The sequence below is a fragment of the Lycorma delicatula genome, chromosome 6, assembly GCF_047948215.1.
Source record: "Lycorma delicatula isolate Av1 chromosome 6, ASM4794821v1, whole genome shotgun sequence".
In the NCBI taxonomy this organism is placed as follows: Eukaryota; Metazoa; Arthropoda; class Insecta; order Hemiptera; family Fulgoridae; genus Lycorma; species Lycorma delicatula.
The window spans coordinates 127,422,978-127,445,038 of record NC_134460.1 but is presented as its reverse complement, the minus strand read 5'-3'; the positions used below and the strand labels follow the sequence as shown (position 1 = coordinate 127,445,038).

The 22,061-nt window shown below is 31.8% G+C and overlaps 1 protein-coding gene across 1 annotated transcript in view; it reads left to right on the top strand.

The window, feature by feature from the left end:
- Positions 1-2,394: 2,394 nt before the first annotated feature.
- LOC142326931 (junctional adhesion molecule 2A-like) overlaps positions 2,395-22,061 on the top strand; it is a gene marked incomplete at its 5' end in the record, with an annotated part of 106,834 nt that continues 87,167 nt past the window's right edge. The window contains 2 exons of the mRNA XM_075369660.1: positions 2,395-2,419; positions 6,564-6,766. Coding sequence (XP_075225775.1) covers positions 2,395-2,419; positions 6,564-6,766 — 228 coding nt within the window. The remainder of the gene's footprint in view (positions 2,420-6,563; positions 6,767-22,061) is intronic.

Here is a 22,061-nt window from a genome sequence, read left to right as displayed (position 1 = left end):
TATACTGATATCCCAAAAAAAAATGTTCTAAACAATTAATACGAAGTATACTATGCAATAAACATGTAACAGGAACCAGAATAGAGATATGAAAAGGAAAAAATCAGATACCAGATGATTACTAATTCGTAACCAATTACTGAACAGAAATTGTTCATTAACAGTAATTGTTCGGCTAATATTCTGACCCCATAGGGTAAAACACCCTCCATGTGACGGTTTCGGTCGCCACGCCACCCCCTCCGTACCTAGCCCTTATGGACTTTACCGGAGGTCATCTTTAGTAGCTCGGCAAAAATAACTTTCAGTCAAGCTTCAGCCAGCATGCCAATGATCGAATAACACGAGCATCTCCATCGTTTTACTACTAACTAACATAAACTCCAAACAAAACACATCTAGCCAAGTCTCAAACAAGACTGAATGAATTTCTAAGAACGAAGAAACTGAACTCTACCTACCCGAAAGGTAGAAATGAGTTCGACACACGACCAATACATATCGTAACATAACTAACGAAAAACAAAAAAAAATTCAATATCAAACAGAAACAAAAACAGGAACGTAATTGCAATAAAACCAAACACAAAGAAAGAAAATCCAAGCGAACATCAGCGATGCTTTCTTTCGCCAAATATGGAATAAAACTTTCTACTATCATCCATTCAAGTGTTGACCCGATAATATCAAGCCGACAAATGGTCTCCATGCGCATTAAGTCATACTTCTTTTTTTTTAACCTCCGGGACCACCGAATGCCAATTTTGTCGCGTGTGAAAATGCCAAGCCTGACCGGGATTCAAACCCGGGACCTTCGGATGAAAGGCCGAGATGCAATCACTCGCGACATAGAAGCTGGCACTTAAGTCATACCTAGCACGTTCATATATCACATGATAAGAATTGTCCAACAATCCGCATTGCGGACACATACTAGAGTCCGCCAGGCCGAATTTCTGTAGTCTGTCCCAAAAAGCGTTATGCTCTGAAAGAAATTGCGTCATATACTTCTGACGCAATTTCACAAGTATGTGACAGCTGTTACATGTTGATCTAACAGCTGCTTAGCTTATTTCTTATGTCGTTACATACCGATCGATCTTAAAGTTTTTCTTGAGTTAATAGAAACAGTTAATTTTTAAGTCTCCAGTTTAAAAAAAATATTAGTTTTAAATGTATTTAATCCTTTTATTTTTAACTACAATGAAATGAAAGCAACAAAATCTAAATATATTTTTGTTCCAAATTTTCCCACTCTGTTTTTTCCAGGGAAACAAAAAATCTTATCGTTCTGTACGTTACTGAAAAACGGGCTTTTAAGACTCAAAATTCAATTGAAATAAACTTAAAAAATCAATAAATAAAATTTTATTTTAATTCGTTCAAAATTATTACTATTTCAAAGGATGAAACAGTGATGTCATGTGATTATAATATAATGAGGAATTTTTTTTACGGGATAGATATTTGTTTTAGCGCTGGTTACTTATTTATTTATTCTTATGAATCTTCTGGAAGTCTCCATACATGTATATCCCATGCAACCTTTTTGATTCGGAACCCGTAGGCAGCCCCTTCCCCTGATTGTGATGTTTGGCTGAAAAGTAGTTTTTTACAGACTCAGGCCGACCATACCTGAGACGTGTGCATCAATTGAAACCTAACCACCAAACAACACCGATATCCAAGATCTAATATTCAAATCCAAATTAAAGCAGCTATTTTTATTAGTATTCAAAATTCAGAACTCTACTTCGAAATCAGCTGATTTACAACGACGAATTTTACCACTAAATCAACCCGGTAATATAGTTTGACTAATATATTGTACTTAAAATACGTTTATATATATATATATATATATATACAGATTTCTTTTAATATATTTTCCATTACCCATTAAACAAACATATTCCAAAATTTGTTTGTTTCAGCAACGGAGGATTTACTTTTTATTATACCATGAAATTATAGTTCTATTTTATTTCAAGAAATAGAAGTAATTAAATTAAAGATTAGCATAAAAATGTTATGATTACAATACTTAAAACAAATCAATTTTTCTACTTTTAAGAAAAATTTAACGTAAAAATTAAAAAATGAGATATCATAAAGAAAGACATTATTTTTGAGAAAACTTTAAATTCAAATTCAGTTAAATGGTTAAAATATTCAATTTAAATAATATAAAATATCGTTTTGTTTCGTTTAAGGAATGCAAAAGCAGCCTGTGTTATCTTTGCTGTAATATTTTCCTCTTCTTTTACTCTTTTAATTTCCGTTTTTACTGGGCTGCGAAGCTCTTTTAATAATATGTCAGTTGGCTTGAGATATAGCTGTATTATCTCAGTTCTGAGTAGTCTATACGAATACACTTAATTTTAATCCATTCTTTTTTTGCTTTCTTTAATTGATTTTAGTATCATCCGTTTTAAATGTAAAATACCTAAGATATAATTATTATTTTTCCCCTATTTGTCGGTTATTTACATTCATGAATCATTTTTTTTTATATTGACATAAAATAACATTTTTTGATGAAGAAAATTCTATTTGAAAGCTTCTATTCGGTGAGTATAGATAATTGTTTAGCATATAAATAACGTATATTTTTTATTGTATATATAGTTTACTTGTAAATAAAAATGTTTTACTCAAAATGTTTTGTTAATGTTCAAAAACTGAAAAATAATAATAATTTTTTATCAAAAACCAGCCATTAAATTGGATATGTTACCTTTAATACAAATATTAATTAAAAGTTTAACACAGAATTAACACTGTTAGATCGGTTACGTTGCATATAACAAAAGAAAAAATATAATAAGAGGTTTTTCTTTTTAAATTACATCTGAAGAAAAAACATAATAATTCTAATAAATATGACTATAAATAAAGAAAAATAAATTACAAAATATTTGATTAAAAAGTAAATATTATTAAAAAAAGGAAATAATGAAAATATCTAAGAGCTGAATAACTCTGGTTAGGCAAAAGAAACGTACTTTTTTTTACTACAATAAGCAAAAATAAATAAGTGTCTTGCCCTCTCAGTCAAAAATCTCCGTGGTGTCGGAGACTCCATTGTTGGTGTTTTAAAGTCTTTATTTTCCAGAATCATTACTTCTGATTTCGCAGATCCCTCGATGGAAATTTTTTTCTTTCTGTACCTTGATTTTAAATGTAGTTGGTTCAGTCATTCTCTCAGTTACTGCTTCTTTTGACTTAACATATGTGTTATATGTAGGCTTTATGAAGCTCTTTTCGACGGATCTTTCTGCTTTCTTCTGCGACGGCTTAGGACTATTTCCTCTTGACGATCGACTCTTCATTTTAGTGATGATACTTTTGACCATCGTAGCCAAAGCTGGTGTTAATTTTGATAGCACATCTTTTGATTTTATAGAAGCTGTAGGAGTTGCCGGAGCGGCCACAACTTGTGCGTATGAAGCTATCTTTGGCGTTCTGCTAAGCGCAATTTTCCTTGCGTCAAAGTAGCTTACTTTCCGTGTTGTCTTAATCTCTTGGACAACTACTTGCTTTTTATAAATAGGACAATTCCTAGACCTTACATAATGATGTCCATGACAGTTGACACAGACAGGAGGTTTCCTACGCGGGTCATCTGAATGTAATGGTTCACCACATAAACATATCTGTTTCCTTGTGCAACGAGCCATCGTGTGTCCGATTCTCTGACACCCAAAGCAACGCAAAGGTGTTGGGATAAATGGACGCACATCCAACCAGTGAAAATTAGCTTTTATCTTCTCCGGAGACTAAAAGTCTAATGACTAAAAGTCAACACGTGTGAGGCAGAGGATTGAACTTCTCGGTTGCAACGCATTTTATCGACGGCACGCAACAGCACCTTGTTTTGAAGTTCATCTACAATTTCCTCTTCTGTGCAGTTTAACAAATTCCTGCAAACGATAACATCCTTTGAGGTGTTGAAAGTAATATGGGGAGATGCCTCAATAACCAAGACTCCTATTTTCTTGGCTTTTAATAATCGTAAAGCTTGAGCGTCGTTGACAGTTTCCACAAAAAGTCCCACCACAGTTTTTCTTGTCTCTTTGATCGGTCCTCCAACAGCTTCCGTGATGCCGCGAGCTATCGCGAAAGGGTTAGTTTTCAAAAAATCACCATCTATCTTCTTTATAATCAAATATTTTGATACTTAACCACTATTCTTCGGTCTAAACTTACGAGTTTCCTTGTTCTTATCCAGATCTATAACCTCTTCTTTATCACTAAATTCTATTCTCTTCCTTCTCTTCGTCTGCGAAGACAAAGGCTCTCCAGAACGACTATTTTTACGTGGACCCTCTGCTACGAAATACATGGATGTTAAATTGGCCATAAACCTAAATTATGCCAGCCGTGATGTCACAAGGTGTGGGCGGAGAGAAGATTGGGCGTGTCCCAGATCATTGATCCGGCCTGGGTTTCTCAAGTCAGCCGCAAATCTAATCACAAATTTAAACCGAGCCGGGGAGTCAGGTACTACTTGACCCACGATACCGACATCCCAGGGCTCGCACGTAGCAGTAAGAACAACGATACCCTTACCCATGGGACAATCCTTGCCAAGGGCCGAAGTGACTGACTCTCGCTGGATGTCGCATGACTTCGGCGAAGCAACAAGCTCAAAGAAGCCCACTCTCAAGCCGGCTCCACAACTGAGAAGAGGGATGGGCACTTCCCGTCCGCACTCCACACACTTATGTCGGCAAACAGATCACGGTCATGCTTCCCATCCCCGCTGCGAACAGCAAAACCGAGAAGCACAACTGCAGCCAGCTAGGACAGCTGGGGACCGCCAATCCCGTACACCACAGGGAGCTCCTGAGCAAGACCATTTCCCTGATGGCCGACATAAGTACAGGTACTGAAGTACCACGTCGTTGCCCGCTCCTGACATATGCGGAGATGTTTTTGCACGGACGTGGGGTTGGATTTATCCGGGCATCATCATCATCATCATCATTATTATTATTATTATTATTATTATTATTATTATTATTATTTAAAAATCAAAATCAACATCTTGTTTTAATTTTATTGGTTCCCAATTTTTTTTTTTTTAATTATGTTTTATAATGAATTTTTTTTTCTTTTGAATACGGATATCTTTTACGTTTCCTTTTTTCCTAAAAAAAAAGAAAAAATGCATGTTTTTGGAAATCACTTCCATAAATGTGAGTTACTAGAAAATCTGATACACCTGTATTCAAAAAATACTTTTACAGTACGAGGTATCTGCCGTCCTCTTTCTTTCTAGTTTATTGAGGATAGAACTATCATCGAAACTTTTAACATTATTGTTTAAACTTTGCCAATCTTTATTTATATGTAGAACAAAGTCATTTGTTTGTTTTCATTATTTGTTTTTTGAAGAAACCCTAAGGTTTGTTAATCAATTCATCATTCATAATTTTTCTTAATCTTTCTCTGTGTTCTGCGATTCTCCTGCAGTTGTTTCCTTTTCAGTCTTCAGCCACTCTAAATCTTTTAAATTCATGTAATTTTTTCAGGAAAATTTCTCTGTCTAAAATTTCTACTACTCTTATTCTGATCTCTTGGAGATCTTTTCTTATCTCCAGAAGCCAATATTTTTACATTTGAGATTATCAAAGAAGTAAAAATCTTTCTTGTCAAGCTTTCTTCATTCATTCTCAATAAATGATCATTATCTTTAAAACACTATTCTTCGTTTATTTAATAATGTCGATTATGTTTTCAAATTTTCTACAAATTTCCTACTTTGAATGTTTAAAACATTTTTATTATTTTCACATTTCAGGCTAATATTTTACTTTCCTTTTTCAAAATATTCTCTAGTCTTTCTTGATTATTTTAATATAAAAGTTTCTGCGGCATAAAGACTTTTATAATGTTTCAGGTTCTATCTGAAAATTTCAGGTTTTATAACTGTGATGTAAATGTATGAATTTTGCGTTGTAATAAATCGATTTTTTATTGTAAGATTTTTGGTTAGTTTAAAGTCCTTTTTTATTTTATTTGGCCGATTTTCTGAACACATTCTAGTCAATTTTTCTGGATTAGTTGGCCTAGATATTTAGATTTATCCACCACTTTAATTTTCCCGAATCTTGTTGCTATTTCTCTTCGGTACTTTAATTATTTCTATTTTTCAAATGAAATTTACAGTCTAGTTCTTTCGGCGATTTCCTTCAAAATTTTTATTTTTGGGCTGTGTTTAGATTATCAGTGAAGATCGTTAGGTTTACTACAAAAGTAAATCAATCCCATTGATATTTCTTTGTGTTTTTTCCGATTTTTTTGATTGAAAGTCTTAGGTTTTCAATTTCTTTTCGCCATTCAACAATAACTGTAATTTACTTAAAATGTTTTTATTAATTAACGAAATTAGTAATAAAAAAAAAAAGTATTAAAAAAAGCCCTTACTTAATAGTGCATAAATATTCTGTCACATTTACGCATTTTATTTTTTTTTGATGCACATAGTAAATTAAATAACAAGAACGTAATTAATTAGTAATTTATATTAATTACTTTTTTCTTTTATTTTTCAGAAGTGGTTAGTTTACGTCTAACAGAAGTAAGGATTGCTCATCATACGGTACGAGGTAACAGCACTGTTTTGGAATGTGAATTCGATTTACAAGGGGAGACGTTGTATTCAGTTAAATGGTATAAAGATGGTAACGAATTCTATCGATACGTGCCGAGAGATAATCCACCAGCTCAGGTTTTTCCGCTTCCTGGAGTACATGTCGATGTAAGTTGAATATTTCTTTTTCATATATTTATTTTTTTATTATATATATATATATATATATATATATATTGCGTAATTTATAGCGAAATGTATGTAGAACGAAGAGGCAATAGCAAGTAATAAAAATATAATCAATTGTTTTATAAAACCTGGAAGGTTTATTTTTGAGAAGAGTATTTAACGAAAATTAAAACACAAGTATTAAAAACATTAGGATAAAACAGAACACAGAAACAGTAAAGAAACACAAATATTTAGATACATGAAACAGAGAAATGTTGAAGCTAAAATATTAGCACAAAATAGAAAGGTAGAAAGGGTTAGAGAAATGCATCAAGCCATTCAAACAACTTTAAACCCCCCGAAGAAAAAATAGTATTTAATTGCTTAAATTTATTATACTCACTAATTTTGTATATAAACTGGTTTTACATATTACACAATGATTTTATACATAAAACACAATGTAATCATTAATTACATTGATTTCGTCACTTACCCTAAAAAATTCCAAACGTCTAGTCTTCACTTTTATACATCCCTTTCCATTAAATTTTACATTTTTCAACAAAAACGCTGACCACAGATATTTTTGTTCGTTTAATAATGATTAAATTAAAACATTAATTAATGGTTAATAAAAACAAGACAACTTAATTTTTTTTTATTTTTCGTACATAAAAATATGAAAAATTGGACCTTGGATTTAAGAAAAAACGCGCAATTTAGCCTTTTTCTTTAAAGATAATAATATTGTTTTTAAAAGAAATTAAAAAAAACCATCATAAAAAAATTTGCAAAAACCAAACGGTAATAAGTGTTTAGTGTTCAGTATAAGCGTTTAGTTTATATTTTTAAGTCGACATCAAATTATAGAATAGTATTTTTATTATATTTTTTTTAATTCAAACTCAGCCACCAAATAACATCAGTATCCACGATCTGGTATTTAAATCCGAATAAAGAAGCCTTTAAAAATGAAAAAAAGCCTTAAAATTTAAAATTCTTAAAAAAATGGATTTTTTTTAAGGTTCAAATCCAAACCTTTATGAGGATTTAAACCATAGAACTCTCGACTTCGAAATTAGCTGATTTACAATAATGAGTTTTTCCACTAGACCAACCCGATGGTTTAAGTAATTTATTTTAATGATTCTAACTTTAAAATCTAAATTTCAAGACGAAATTAATTTAGGCTTATTATATATCGGTAATTTATTTTTTTTATCTTTATGGACGTTCCGTTCTTTTAAAAATGTTTATATGAATATTTGGGTAGGTGAATATTTGTTCACAAATCAAATACCAAAATTGCCTTACTTATGTATCTTCCTTTTTTCTTGTAAAAGTTATCAGTTCCATTTGAAACAATCTCCTTGCATTAATTCTGTAGTTTTTAATAATTCCTGCATTATTTACACGTTTTTTAGTATTATAATGTACTTTCTTTTCAATCATTATTATTAGCGATTCAATTTTTTTTTTCTGATCGCCTTTTTTATCTTATTTCATACGTTCATCTATATATTTTGTAATGAACTTTTTACGAGTATTCAATAATATCCCTGACAGTAAGATGCAACAAGATTTTGAATTGATTGAAAATTTGTTTTTTTTTTAAAACTAAAGGTAACAATGATCGATTTTAAAATAGTTTTCTTTTTACACTCCGTCAGTTTTATTTGTCCATCGGAAGTTAGAGACAATGTATCCTTCCCTTTAACTAGGATCTTAATCTTATTATAACTTCATTAAAAATTTCTCACGATGTTAAATGAAATCATAATAGAATTTGTAAAAGAATTTAGGTATAATTATATTTTTATGTATATATCTTGTGAATATAAAGCATGTTTACTTATTTATTTATTTAATTTTTAAGCGGTTTCAGGGTAATCATTCAATCATCCCATAACAGTTAATGAATTTTTATAACTTTTGAAAAATTTGAAACCTAGCTGGGATTCGTACCCACGATCTACCGGATGAAAGGCCAAGACGCTGCCATTCTTCCATGGTTGTAAAAGTATTTTTATGGTTTTTTTGTTGTGAAGTGACTACACTTCACAATTAAAAAACGAATCATTAATATTTATGGCATATTGTTTTTTTATTTTTATATGTTAAATGATTTTTAATGTATTTGAAAAAAGTCAGATGACGTACGTATATTTGTACAATTATAATATATTTATTTTAACGTGGATTATATCTTAATTTAACATATATTTAGGCAAAAATATTTCATATCCAAGTTCTTAAAGAAAAAAAATGTTATCGAATAAAGGATAAGCGAGTTGTATGAATTAATTTGTAGTTCAGCTATAAAAATAACAGCGATAAATAAAATATCGAGTCACGATTATCAAAATGGCATTCGGGATGTGTACCTTTGATTTATCTCTCTACAAGCTTTGGTAGATGGAGTAAAGTGGAAAGAGGAAAAGCTGATGGAAGTAGAGAGGGTAAATTTTAAGGTTAGGTTAGACCTACAGCCCCAATTTTAAGGTTAGGACTGCAGTCACGCCAGTTCTGCACGCTAAGGTAGACTGTCGTCCTACATTATTCCGCAGTTTGGTCCCTGAAAAATGTAATCCCCGCCCCCAAGGGGACCCGCACAAATAGACATGTTATTTTATGATGAGCCTTCTTTTAACTGCTCTTTTCTAGAGTATTTGTTTATTCATCCCTTGACTGTACATTTTTCTTTTAATACATTCCGGTGAAAAAATTATACTTTCAAAAGAAATTATGGTACATTAATGGTACTTTTATAACAAATATTCTCTAATTTTATTTTATTTTAATTCAATTAAAAATTTGGGTTATTAGCCATTCAAGACGTTCTTTCTATTTATTAAGAAAGTTTCGTATTCAATCTTGACTTGCAACGAAATCTTACAATTTTTAAAAATAATTGAATTATTAAACAAAAAATGAATTAATCTATATTTTACATCGATTAGTAACAAATAGAATAATAAAATCTACTAATCGATGAAAAAACGGGATTTTTCTAGTTCTTGTTCAGTTGCTCAAAAGTATTTATTCATGATTTAATTCCCATTTGCTCTTTTGAGAAGTATTTTTATAATAGCAATAAATTATATTTAAAAAAACTGACAGATTAAATTACTTAACAGATTTAACAGAATTTTTCGAATTTAACAAAATCCCTGTATGGAAATTGTGCGTAATCATTCTGGCTTACTACTAAACGTTTTTCCGAATCCTTGATTTTCCTTCTAACCAGTTATGTTCACGGGTTTATCCCAGTTGCCCGTTAGATGCATTATTAGGATAACCCGTTAATTATGTGATTATGATTCTGTAGTTCAGCTCATTATCTCTATATGTTTTTGAATCTGAATTTTATTCTATTTATCCGCACAAAAAGATCATTTGTCGCACTAAAATTGGAACAAAGATGCTTAACAAGTTTATTAAGGCCTTGTAAATTCTAATCATACCTATCTTTTGTCCACCTTATTTGCAATCAACACGTTTTGTTGGTATGAGGATAGTATTTTTGGTGCTTAAAGGACTAATTAGACTACACAGTGCGTAGTCTAATTGGTTAGATTTAGAAATAGTTTTTGAGTGAAACCTTCGATGTTAAAGGAAAGCGCGGGGATCGCGTTTCCGCGAATCGATTTATTTAATAGTTGTGGGTTGTATGTTATGGTAGGTAGTTGGAAAAGGTTATACGAATGCGGTATTAGGTTGTGTAAATACACTGATGGAAATGTCTGCCGAGGTATTTGTATCGGTGGCTTCCTGCCAGAGACCAAACTGATAACTGTGTTGTGTTATCAAGTTTAGAGGGTCTAAAACACGACCTACGGTAAAAGCCATCAGGACTTTGAACAGACGGGGATGGTATGGCGACCGGGATCGTCTTAAGGACGGAGTCTTCCCCTACGGGGGTCAGGGTGTCAATATTCAGTTTCGTTTGTTTCTAATAAAGAATGGAAATACCTATATATTTTTTTTTTATTAGTAAATCTCAGCATTATGTTTTAGTCTTTACATATATAGAGTACGTGACGATGGAATCTACTGTTATAAAATTCCAACCTTTGAGCAAATAAAATCATAAATTAAGAATCAATGAATTAATGTTGTAAGGGTCAATAAATTTTTATGTAAATTAATTTTAAAAACCGACATTTCAAAAATATCTTAGATTATCTTCATTTTATTTGGTACAGATATTAATAAAACTGACTTCCAAACAGCTAATCCTAGGTTAAATTAGTATTTAGGTAAAAATCTGATATGGTGTTTAAAATTGTACTGTTTTGAAAGTTATTTTCCTTACTAGTAAGATAAAATTACAATAATAATTTTTTTTTAATATATATTATATTATTATTTATTATCTGTTCAAATTGTACAAAATCTATTCTAATAGATTTAAATCTTATTGAGATTATGAGTAAAATTAAATAAAATATTTATTTTATTCCTACAAAATTTTTGGATGAAAACAAAAATTTTCTTATAATGACTTATAATTTATTAAATCATTTTTGTAAGAAAATGTTAATTCCAAGTTCATAATATTCATTGAATAAAAGTTAATTAAAATGTAGTGATACGACAGTCGTTACAATCTTAGAATGTAATATTAATTTATTATAATTAATGAGGGTTATGAAACTTTATAAAGTTACGGCTTTTTGTTATTTCCCAAAAAAAAAGGATTTTAAAGACGTTGATAATAACAATAATAGATTTGCATATATAAATAATTAATTAATAGATTTATTTTAATATATATATATATTTTTTTAATTATAACCACGATAGGTCTACTAAAAATAAACAAGAGATTTTGAATTATAAATATCTTAATTTAAAATTATATATTATTTATGAAATGTTTTTGTACGAATAAAAGAAATATAATTAGTAGTTCGCGTTAATAAATTTTTCATCTCAGAAAATGAAACTGTGAATATTTTAAAGTTGGAAAAAACATAGTACCCTACCTAGTTTCGCTATTCATTATTTCTTTTTAAAAAAACCAACACTTCCTGCTTAAAATTAAAAAAAAAAAATTGAAAGTTATGAACGTCACACTGTCGTGAATCGGAAACTCGCTCTTTGTGACACCAGTGAATATAAACCTTTATAAAAGCAATTTTGGACAAAGTAACTGGAGTTAAAGGAGATGAAAATTACCATTTTAGTTCATTTTAATTTCAATTTGTGTAAACAATTAAGTAACGTTTTATAGGTTATTGGAAACTCCTTCAGTTAAATAGGAAATCTTTAATTAAATTTAATTTAAGAAAATCATCTTTAATCGTGCTTTTCTTTCAACTGAAATAACTTTCAGTTGGATCATTCTTATACTTATGGATAAATTTGTTGGGCTGCATATCAGGAAAAAAAAATATATATATATATACAAATATAAAACTTTAGGTCATATATTTATTCTTTTTTTTCTTTGCTTGATGGAATAATTCACCACAGAAGCTTTAAAGCTTGCACGGGAGAATATGGAAATGGAATTTTGTTGCGTATGAAAAATGTCATACCTGACCGGAATTCAAATCCAGGAATCCAGAATGAAAGATTGTGATTAACTATTAGAAAAGTTGAAAGAAATAAAAATCTATCATTATTAAAACGGATTTATTTTGTTTATGTATCTTGTAAACGAGTGCAACAATTTTAATACTCGGTAATATAGTTAACTGTGATTTAAAGTGAATTGTGAAGTGCTGAAAAGTGTATTGATTTTGATCTGCCATAAAGTATATCTTATCTTATCTTAATCATTTTGTATTATAAAAGTTGAAAATTTCGTGAAAAAATATTCAACTACAAAATATATATCAATATAAAGTTGTCTAGATCTACCAAGGTTACTAAAACGTCCACCTATGCCTACACTCTCTACGGGGAGTTGATATATATATATATATATGTATATACTATTTTTTTGGAATGATGAATTAATTCATCATAGAAGCTACTTGAAGTTTGTAGGTGGGAATATGGAAATGGAATTTTTTAGCGTATGAAAAACGTCATACCTGACCTGGATTCGCACCCGGGACCTCAGGAAGAATGGCCGAGACTCTACCACTTCAACACGGAGATCGGCCCTTGTATTTATGTGGATGATTGTTTGATTCGCTTTCGTAGAAACTCTTTCAGCTTGATTTCGAAAATTTTTCTTTCTTGAGTATATTTTCAGTAAAAAAATGTACAATATATTAATATCAACTCTTCTGTAATAGGTAAAAAATAACAGTTTATTAGAAATTAAAATGAAACAGTTAATTTATTTTCCTTCTAGAAACTACAGCCTGCGCCTAGTTATAGCTATCCTATTTTTATTTTTTTAATTTAATCATTTTGTAGCTAGTGAAAAAATACCGACCTTGACCAAAATTTTAACCAGAATATATAGAAGGTATATGTTAGTTGAATGCATTACACAAAATAAAAGCAATAAAATTTTATGAACAATAAAATTAAAATCATAATTTAATGTAGGATTTTTAAGAAAAAATTTATTTTTTTAATGTTTAAAAATTGCTAGCATAGTAAAGATATTTATGACATGGAGTTTGAAATGAATTCTGACAATTTTTTTTTAACAAAAACCAAATGATAATTTCTGGGAAACAATTGTCAATATAATTAATAGAACATCAAGATTTTTTTTTTAAATTCGTAATAATGGTAAGACTAAAACGTGTAGATCCGAAATATTTTTGTAATATATGCAAATTTTTGTCAGCCAGTGGTTTAAGGCGCTTATAAAATTTACGTAGATCAACCTCAATAACCGGTTTAAATATCTTAATTCGTTGTCCGAAATTATTAAATCGTGTTTACTAATCATAATGAAACCACTTTTTATTAAAAAATAATATAAGCGCAGAGTGTTTATAATAGGAAATAAAAAATTAAATGTTTAATCCTATTGATTTTTCAACGAAGAAATGTAACTTTTCTTAATTTTTTGTTGAATTAAATATCTCATATTCGAAATAATTATGGAAACTAACAAAATTAAGCATAGGAAGCAGAACGTATCAAATAGAGATCTTGCGATGAACAATTCTGGATTTGATCTGCAAGTTAATTGAAAAAACGAAAGGGATGGAACATAGTTGGTGGCTTTCTGAGATTCTTAGCCCTGCGGAGGATTACTGAGGAGATCTGATGCTGTTTTGGATAGATAGAATAACAACCCGGGGGCAAGATGCTCAACTGGGTGCTTACTTCGCCAAGATAGGCCTTTTGGCATTGAGCTCCAGTTAGCTGAGATATTCACTGTTAGGATGAGAATTGATGTGCAGAGAACTTTGTGATGGAGCTGTGGAAGGGTATAGGCATTGAACTCGCTTCCGAAAACGGACTAGAGTTGAGAGAGATAGAGAATGTTTTCATTAGAATCTTATTAAATTCGTGAATTTCTTTCTTGATTTTTTAGTAAATTAAGAAGACTTTGAAGTAAATTGAATTACAAGAAAAAATTGTCGTTGTTGCGATCAACACTTGTTTTGGTGGTATGAGAATAATATTTTTGGTATTTAAAGACTCAGTCAAGTAATGATCTAAGTGCATAGTCTAATTGAAGATAGATATGTGAAGAGTTTTTGTGTGAAATCTCCAGTATTAGAGGAAGGCACGGGGATCGCGCTTCCGCAAATATGTTAATTTAATAATTCAGGGTTGTAAGTTATGGTAGATGTTCGTGGTTAGAAGAAGCCACACAAAGGTGTATAAGGTGGATAGTAAGTTGTGTAAATACATTGATGGGAATGTTTGCTGAGACATTTGATTTGATGGCATCCTAACAGAGGGCAAACTGATGATTGTGATTTATTATCAGGTTTAGAGAATTTAAAAGATGACCTCCGGTAAAGTCCATCATGGCTAGGAACGGAGGGGGTGTGACGACTGGGATCATCACAACGGAGTGTCTTCCCACACAGGGGTCAGGATGTAAAAAATGTTAAACATCTAATGATTATTAATGAAAACTAGAAAGTTTTAGGAGAAACTGGATTAAAATAAACCGGTTCCAAATTCTTGTTACAAGAAAAAGTAGAATGGCGGGTGACATATTAAAGTAATCAGCTTAAGTAAATTTAAACTTTGAAGTGACCGCAAAGTTTTAAATATTAAGAAAAAATAGATATGCCTAAAATAAACAATTAAAATTATATGATGTACCTAATATTCCACATTTTAATTAAGAATGTAATTTAGATGCTTATTCTGTGTAGAGTCATTTTATATTAGCGTACTGTTTCATGAAATAAAAAATTTGAAGTAAAAAACAGTAACTTTTTCTTGGTGTTATTTTTTTTATTTTTTTTTTCCTGTTTAGCGGAAACCTTAACGGTAACTACCGTTTAGATAATTCTTCAGAGGATGATATATATGAGTGTAAATGAAGTGTAGTCTTGTACATTCTCAGTTCGACCATTCCTGAGATGTGTGGTTAATTGAAGCCTAACCACCAAAGAACACCGGTATCCACGATCTAGTATTCAAGTCCGTTAAAAATAACTGGCTTTACTAGGACTTGAACGCTGGAACTCTCGGCTTCCAAATCAGCTGATTTGGGAAGACGCGTTCACCACTAAACCAACCCGGTGGGTTTCTTGGTGTTATTTGTCCCTATCTTTCTTTCGCCTGTGACATATATAAAGCAAATCAGGTTTAAAAAATATTAATCATTGTGACAAAATTATTATTCTCAGAGAACGTACTAATAATTTTTTGTAGAGTATTAAGTAGGAAGTAATAAGGTATAAAACAGTCGCTTTTATTATAATCGGCTGAGTAAAAGTAGCAATGAGAAATCACTTCACACCTCACTAATAGATTGCGTTGGTTTTTTACGTTATTTCACCGTTTGTATGATCAATTTTTATTTCATATTAGAAATCTTAAACTTCATTTCAATTATAATAATTTTCAAGTACAAAGTTAAGGTAAGTACACTTTGTTAAAAATAGCGTATAAGATTTTAGAAAAATCTCTCAAATTATTTAAGTATTTTATGTAATCAATCGAAAAAATTTATGATTTTAAATCCAATTATTCATATTCTCGTAAGTGAAATTCTAAATTCCAACTTTCAATACAATGTTCTCTAAAACCAAAGGACGAATACGATGTGGTATTGATGAATCTTAAAATTTGCAAATGTGTCAGAAAAATATTTATTTTTTATTTTATTTTTAACGTAATTTTAGATATTAAGTAATAAAATAAATACATACAACTGTTATAGAATGCCTTTTATAGCTTTAATTCAATAGTGGATGACTCGATATTTCTATTTTATTTTTCGTTAAATTAAATTTTTTTTAAACTATTTTTGGGTTGAGTTAATTTATTTATCAAATTTTCGAAGAAAAGTACGATATTAAGTTTGGTCACATGGTGGGAATGGGGTTGAAAATGGATTTTCATTAAGTTTTGATGTTTGAAAATAAAATAATATAAACTATTTTAATAATGTAAAATACGAGGGTTATTTTTTTCAACGTTCGATCGATCGCGAAATAAAAAACCACGCAAAAATCGGATGAACCTTTGCGCATATGTGTTGCGCAGCGTCTCTAGTATGGCCTTCAATCACGCCGCGTCACTTCGTTTAGTTTTGAACACGCAGCTAGCACGTAAACATGTCTACAACTATAGGATCTCCCGCCAAGTGTGAAGTGCGTGCAGTAATTCGATTTCTTCAGGCTGAGAGGTGTAATGCAGCTGAAATTCATCGATGAATAAGTAATGCGTACGGTGAAACTTTAATGAGTGACAGCAAAGTGCCACAATAGTGCAGGAACCTTAAAGCAGGACGTACAGATGTTCATGATTCAGGCGGTCAGGGAAGGAATCGAGTGTCAACCGATTATCTCGTTGAGCGAGTGGATGAGGTAATTCGAGAAAATCATCGGTTCGCAATTTCTGTATTGAGTGATTCGTTTCCTGAAATTTCAAGATCAGCTCTCTACAACACAGTGAGAGAGATTTCAGTACCGCAAACTGTGTGCGAGATCGGCTCCCAAGATGCTGTCCGACCATCGCAAAACAATGAGAATGGACGCCTCCATAACGTTTCCCCAGCGCTATCACAATGGATATGCTATCACATATTTTGAACAAAATTGTCACAGGGGACGAGACATGGGTTCATTTTGAAACAATCCTAATAGTGGATGCATTCTCATTCTCCCAGTAAACCAAAGAAATTCAAGCAAACCTTCTCCAACTTTCTGTTGGAGAAGGCTACTGTGTTCTGGGACCGGAATGGAGTTCTCTTGGTGGAATTCATGGAACGTGGCACGACCATCACCGCAGCCTCATACTGCGTGAGTCTTCAACGTCTACGAAGGACAATTCAGAATAAGCGGAGCATCAGGCATTGTCTTTCTCCATGACAATGCTCGGCCGCACACTGTAGCTGAAACAAAGTAGCTCCTGCAGCGTTTTCATTGGGAAGTGTTTGATCACCCACCATACAACCCGGACTTGGCTCCATCCGATTTTCACCTCTTTACTCACATGAATCGCTGACTAGGAGGACAAACGTTTGGCACAGGCATCGAGCTACAGAACAGCGTAGAAACATGGCTGAAAACACAGGCGGCTCCGTTCTATGACAAGGGTATCGGAAAATTGGTTCCACGCTACCACAAATGTCTAAATCGGAGTAGCGACTATGTAGAAGAATAGCGTAACTATGTAAGTACTTGGTACAAATAACAATTTTTTTATTTTCACTGTGGTTTTAATTTCGTGACCGAACGGATCTTGAAAAAAAATAACCCTCGTATATGGATCTTTTCCACTATAGGACTGCACGGCTTAAAAGTTTTGATGGAAGTCAAATATTAAAATAATTTGAATACGGGAAGAAATTACTGAATTTATAGTCCCAGAATTATTAAAATTATTAAATAATTTCTCAACAATAAAAAAAATAATCAAATAAAAATAGATTAATTTTGTTTCTACAGAAACGTTGTTAATAAATTCTCATTTCTCTAAAAGGAGTTACAGATTATACACGTACAACTGCCTTTGTCACAGGAATGAATTTTAAGTGGATTTTACAGAGGGTACCTCCCCTCCGATCCTGTTATTATGCCAAAAACACAACACAAACAAGTTAGGTGAAGTTGAGGGGAAGCGCATGCATCCCCTCAACTTAAATGTACTTTAGGACCGGGAAGGGTATCTCCCCAGAGGAGGATTGGTAAAGAAAATTTCGGCTTGTTCTCAAGATTCAGGGGGGCGCTCTGTTAGATTAGGTGAGAGTAGGTCAGAATAGGTAAATGACAATGACACATACACATGCCATTTTCATTAACATTTCCACAATGTACACCAACACAGGGTCGCGAGACGGGCGAGTATCGAACAAAAGTTACATTTATGTGGTAGAATACACTAACACACAAGTAGGAATTCACACGTAGGGGCTTGCCTGTCAAATGACGTAGATATCAAGTGTGTATTAGCAGGAAGGAGTGGACGTTCCCTCACAATATTAATTTATGTTTTGTTTCGAGAAACGAAAACCAAAAACACAACATTTTTAAAGAAAATAATAAATTTTCACTAATGTATTAATTGTATTTACAACGATAACTTTTAGAATAAGTGCTTTTCATTAATATTATTAAAGTAAAATTACTAAGTAAATTATAGGTAAAATTGTTTCTTATTCACTATATACTATAAAAAGCTGAACATAAAAAATTATCTCAATTTATTCAAATAGTTCTATTTATTACTATAAACAGTTACTCATGAAAAATACCTAGTTGATGTAGAATACATTTACGAATAGAGTAGTATAATGTGTATTACAAGCACCTTCCTCTCACAGCTAAGCTTATGTTTTCGTCTAGCGCACTCTACAAATAACTATAGTACTAGGAATTTTTTTTTAATTTACAGAACTGATCAAATTTGACTCACCTGAATAGCTTAAGAACTATTATGAAAGATACCTATGCTTGTAATATTGCACTAGGCTTTGTGTAAATAACAAATATCATTTTAAACAGTATGTGCGAGAGTCAAATATAAGCCGAATATATCCCCCTCAAATAGAACACGAACTTTGTCTTCAAGGCTCGAATATGAGCATGAGGGAGCTGGCGCAAAGGGAGATGTAAGAAGAGAAGGAAGATTCCAGCAGCCTCCGTATTTCTGATCAGCAGCGTCTTGTCAAAATATTATTAGCGTGGTGTCAACCGATTATCTCGTTGAGCGAGTGGATGAGGTAATTCGAGAAAATCGTTGGTTCACAGTTCCTGTATTGAATGATTCGTTTCCTGAAATTTCAAGATCAGCTCTCTACAACATTGTGAGTGAGAGACTTCAGTACCGCAAACTGTGTGCGATATAGGTTCCCAAGATGCTGTCCGACCATCGCAAAACAATGAAAATGGATGCCTCCCTAATATTTCTCAAGCGCTACCACAATGAAGAAGAAGATTTTTTGAACAAAACTGTCACAGGGGACGAGACATGGATCCATTTCGAAACTGAAGAAACAAAAGAACAATCCAAACAGTGGATGCATTCTCATTCTCCCAGTAAACCAAAGAAATTCAAGCGAATTTCTTCAACAGAAAGGGTATGGCTACTGTGTTCTAGGACCGGAATGATGTTCTCTTGGTGGAATTCGTGGAACGTGGCACGACCATCACTGCAGCCTCATACTGCGTGACTCTTCAACGTCTACGAAGGGCAATTCAGAATAAGCAGAGCATCAGGCATTGTCTTTCTCCATGACAATGCTCGGCCCCACACTGTAGCTGTAACAAAGAAGCTCCTGCACGTTTTCGTTGGGAAGTGTTTGATCACCCACCATACAGCCTGGACTTGGCTCCATGCGATTTTCACCTCTTTTTGATCACATGAAACGCTGGCTAGGAGGACAAAATTTTGGCACAGACATCGAGCTGCAGACCAACGTAGAAACATGGCCGAAAACACAGGCGGCTCCGTTCTATGACGAGGGTTTTGGAAATTTGGTACCACGCTACGACAAATTTCTAAATCGGAGTGGCGACTATGTAGAGAAATAGTGTAACTATGTAAGTACTTGTTACAAATAAAAAATTTTTTATTTTCACTGTGGTTTTAATTTCGTGACCGATCGGACCTTGAAAAACAATAACACTCGTAGAATATAAATTTTTGAGTACGGAAATAGTAATCACTTAAATGGTGTTTTCTTATATATTTATAGGCCTGTGTATAAAATTTTGATGTTTGAAAATCTCAAAAAATAACTAGATCAATTTTATTAAAATTAGATATGCTGTAGTAGTGAATTTTAAGTTGTGCATGTGAACATTTGATCAAGATTGTCTGCGTCTTTCTTGAACTTCGTTCAATTTAAGTCGAAAAATTTTTACAGGGCTAGTTGGAAGCATGCTTCGTCTTGATGCAACTAGGAACATTGACGTTTCTTTATCTCCGGTATCTATTGTTAGCAATATTAACCAATTAACGAAAAATTGGTTTTCTTGAGCTAAAGTTTTTTTTTTTAATTATTGCCTTATTTGCAGCTTTTCTCGCATTGGTTTTAATCAGTCTTTATAGTGATTACCATGAATAACAAAAATCTTCAAAATGCAATTGCTTTGTTTCTTTTATTGATCAAAGTTCTATTTTAATAAAGGATGTTAATTGTAAATCCTACACGACTTGCATTACATTAATACTTAATTTTTAATAGAATTTCTTTTTAGTTGTTCCGATATAATGCAGTATTTTTAGTTGAAGGATTGATTTTTCCTAGCGTTTCAGCTTAAAGTAAATAAAAAGCTAAATTTTTTGATAGAACGATTAAAGTTTAAGGTGTGTGGGTTAGAGTAAAAGAGAGCGTGTGTCTGTGTATTCAAAGTTGGGCTATACAGGTAAAAATGGATAATTGGGTTGGTAGCGTGACTTTACAACAGGCATCGCGGCGCGTCAACGTCTGTTGCTAAACAAATGAACCGTTATGTGATGATGCTTATTATTATTTTTATTATTATTATTATTATCATTATTATTAATACGCTATTATAATAGTTTTGTAAATGACTTCATAAACTCTTCTTCCAGTAAATAAATTTTGTATTGGTAATATCCACTTGATAAATCTTTAGTATATAACCATAAAAGGTTGTTTGAGGTTGTCATATTTGTCAACCATCCAATTTAGTGTTATAATAGGACACATATTATTATTATTACTATTATTATGTTGTTGTTATTTTGATGTCTTCTCTTTTGTATTATTGTATAGTCCATTAAAAAAGACCCGTTTATTACAGAAATGTAAATGGCTAATGTATCAAATTTCCATAACCGCAATGGTTTTATTATTATTACTATAATTATACTAGAAAATAAATTTACGTCATTCCTGTCGTTCCCATGTATCAATATTAAAATGAAATGTAAAACTGTTTATCTCAGTCAAACATTTCTTTATGCTTGTAATAAGAAAATAAATAAAGAAAATTTATGATTATTTCTCTGCATGAATGTTGATTAATTTTATGTATATACAAGTATATTTTTTTGTAAAGGAAATAATAATCTAAAATAATGGTTAGCTAATACTATGGAAACTTTTAAATTCATAATATCGAATTTTATTCATTCAATATTTTGAAATATTCGAATAAAATAATGTGAAAAATGTAAAAATAAAAATCTTGGAATTATCGATTTTTTATTTCCTTGTACGAAGTATTGTAATCACAAAAAAATCTCGTTTTTCAAATTTCAACGAAAATATCCATTTTGATAATACCTGAATCCATTTTGACTAGTTTCGGCGTGACGTCTGTGTACGTACGTATGTATCTCCCATTACTTTTTTTTAACCTCCGGGTCCGCAGTCAAGCAATTCTTTCCGCAGAGGATGAGATGAGTCTTTTGTAGCGTGTCTGAAAAATGCCATGCCTGACCGGGATTTGTACCCATGACCTCCGGGTGAAAGGCGGGACGCTACCACTCGCGCCACGGAGGACGGCATCTCCCATTACTAAAAAACGATTAGCCGTAGAATGTTAAAATTTTGGATTTAGAACTATTGTAACAACTAGTTGTGCACCTCTCCTTTTGATTGCAATCTACTGAACCAAAAGTTTCCAAAAAGCCCAAAATTCAAACAAATTGGAATTTTTACTTTTTCTTAAGTACAGTAATAAGCCCTCATTGAGAGCATTTCAACGATATATCATAATTGTTACTTACTTATTTTCATTGGTTCCAGAGTTATAGCGAA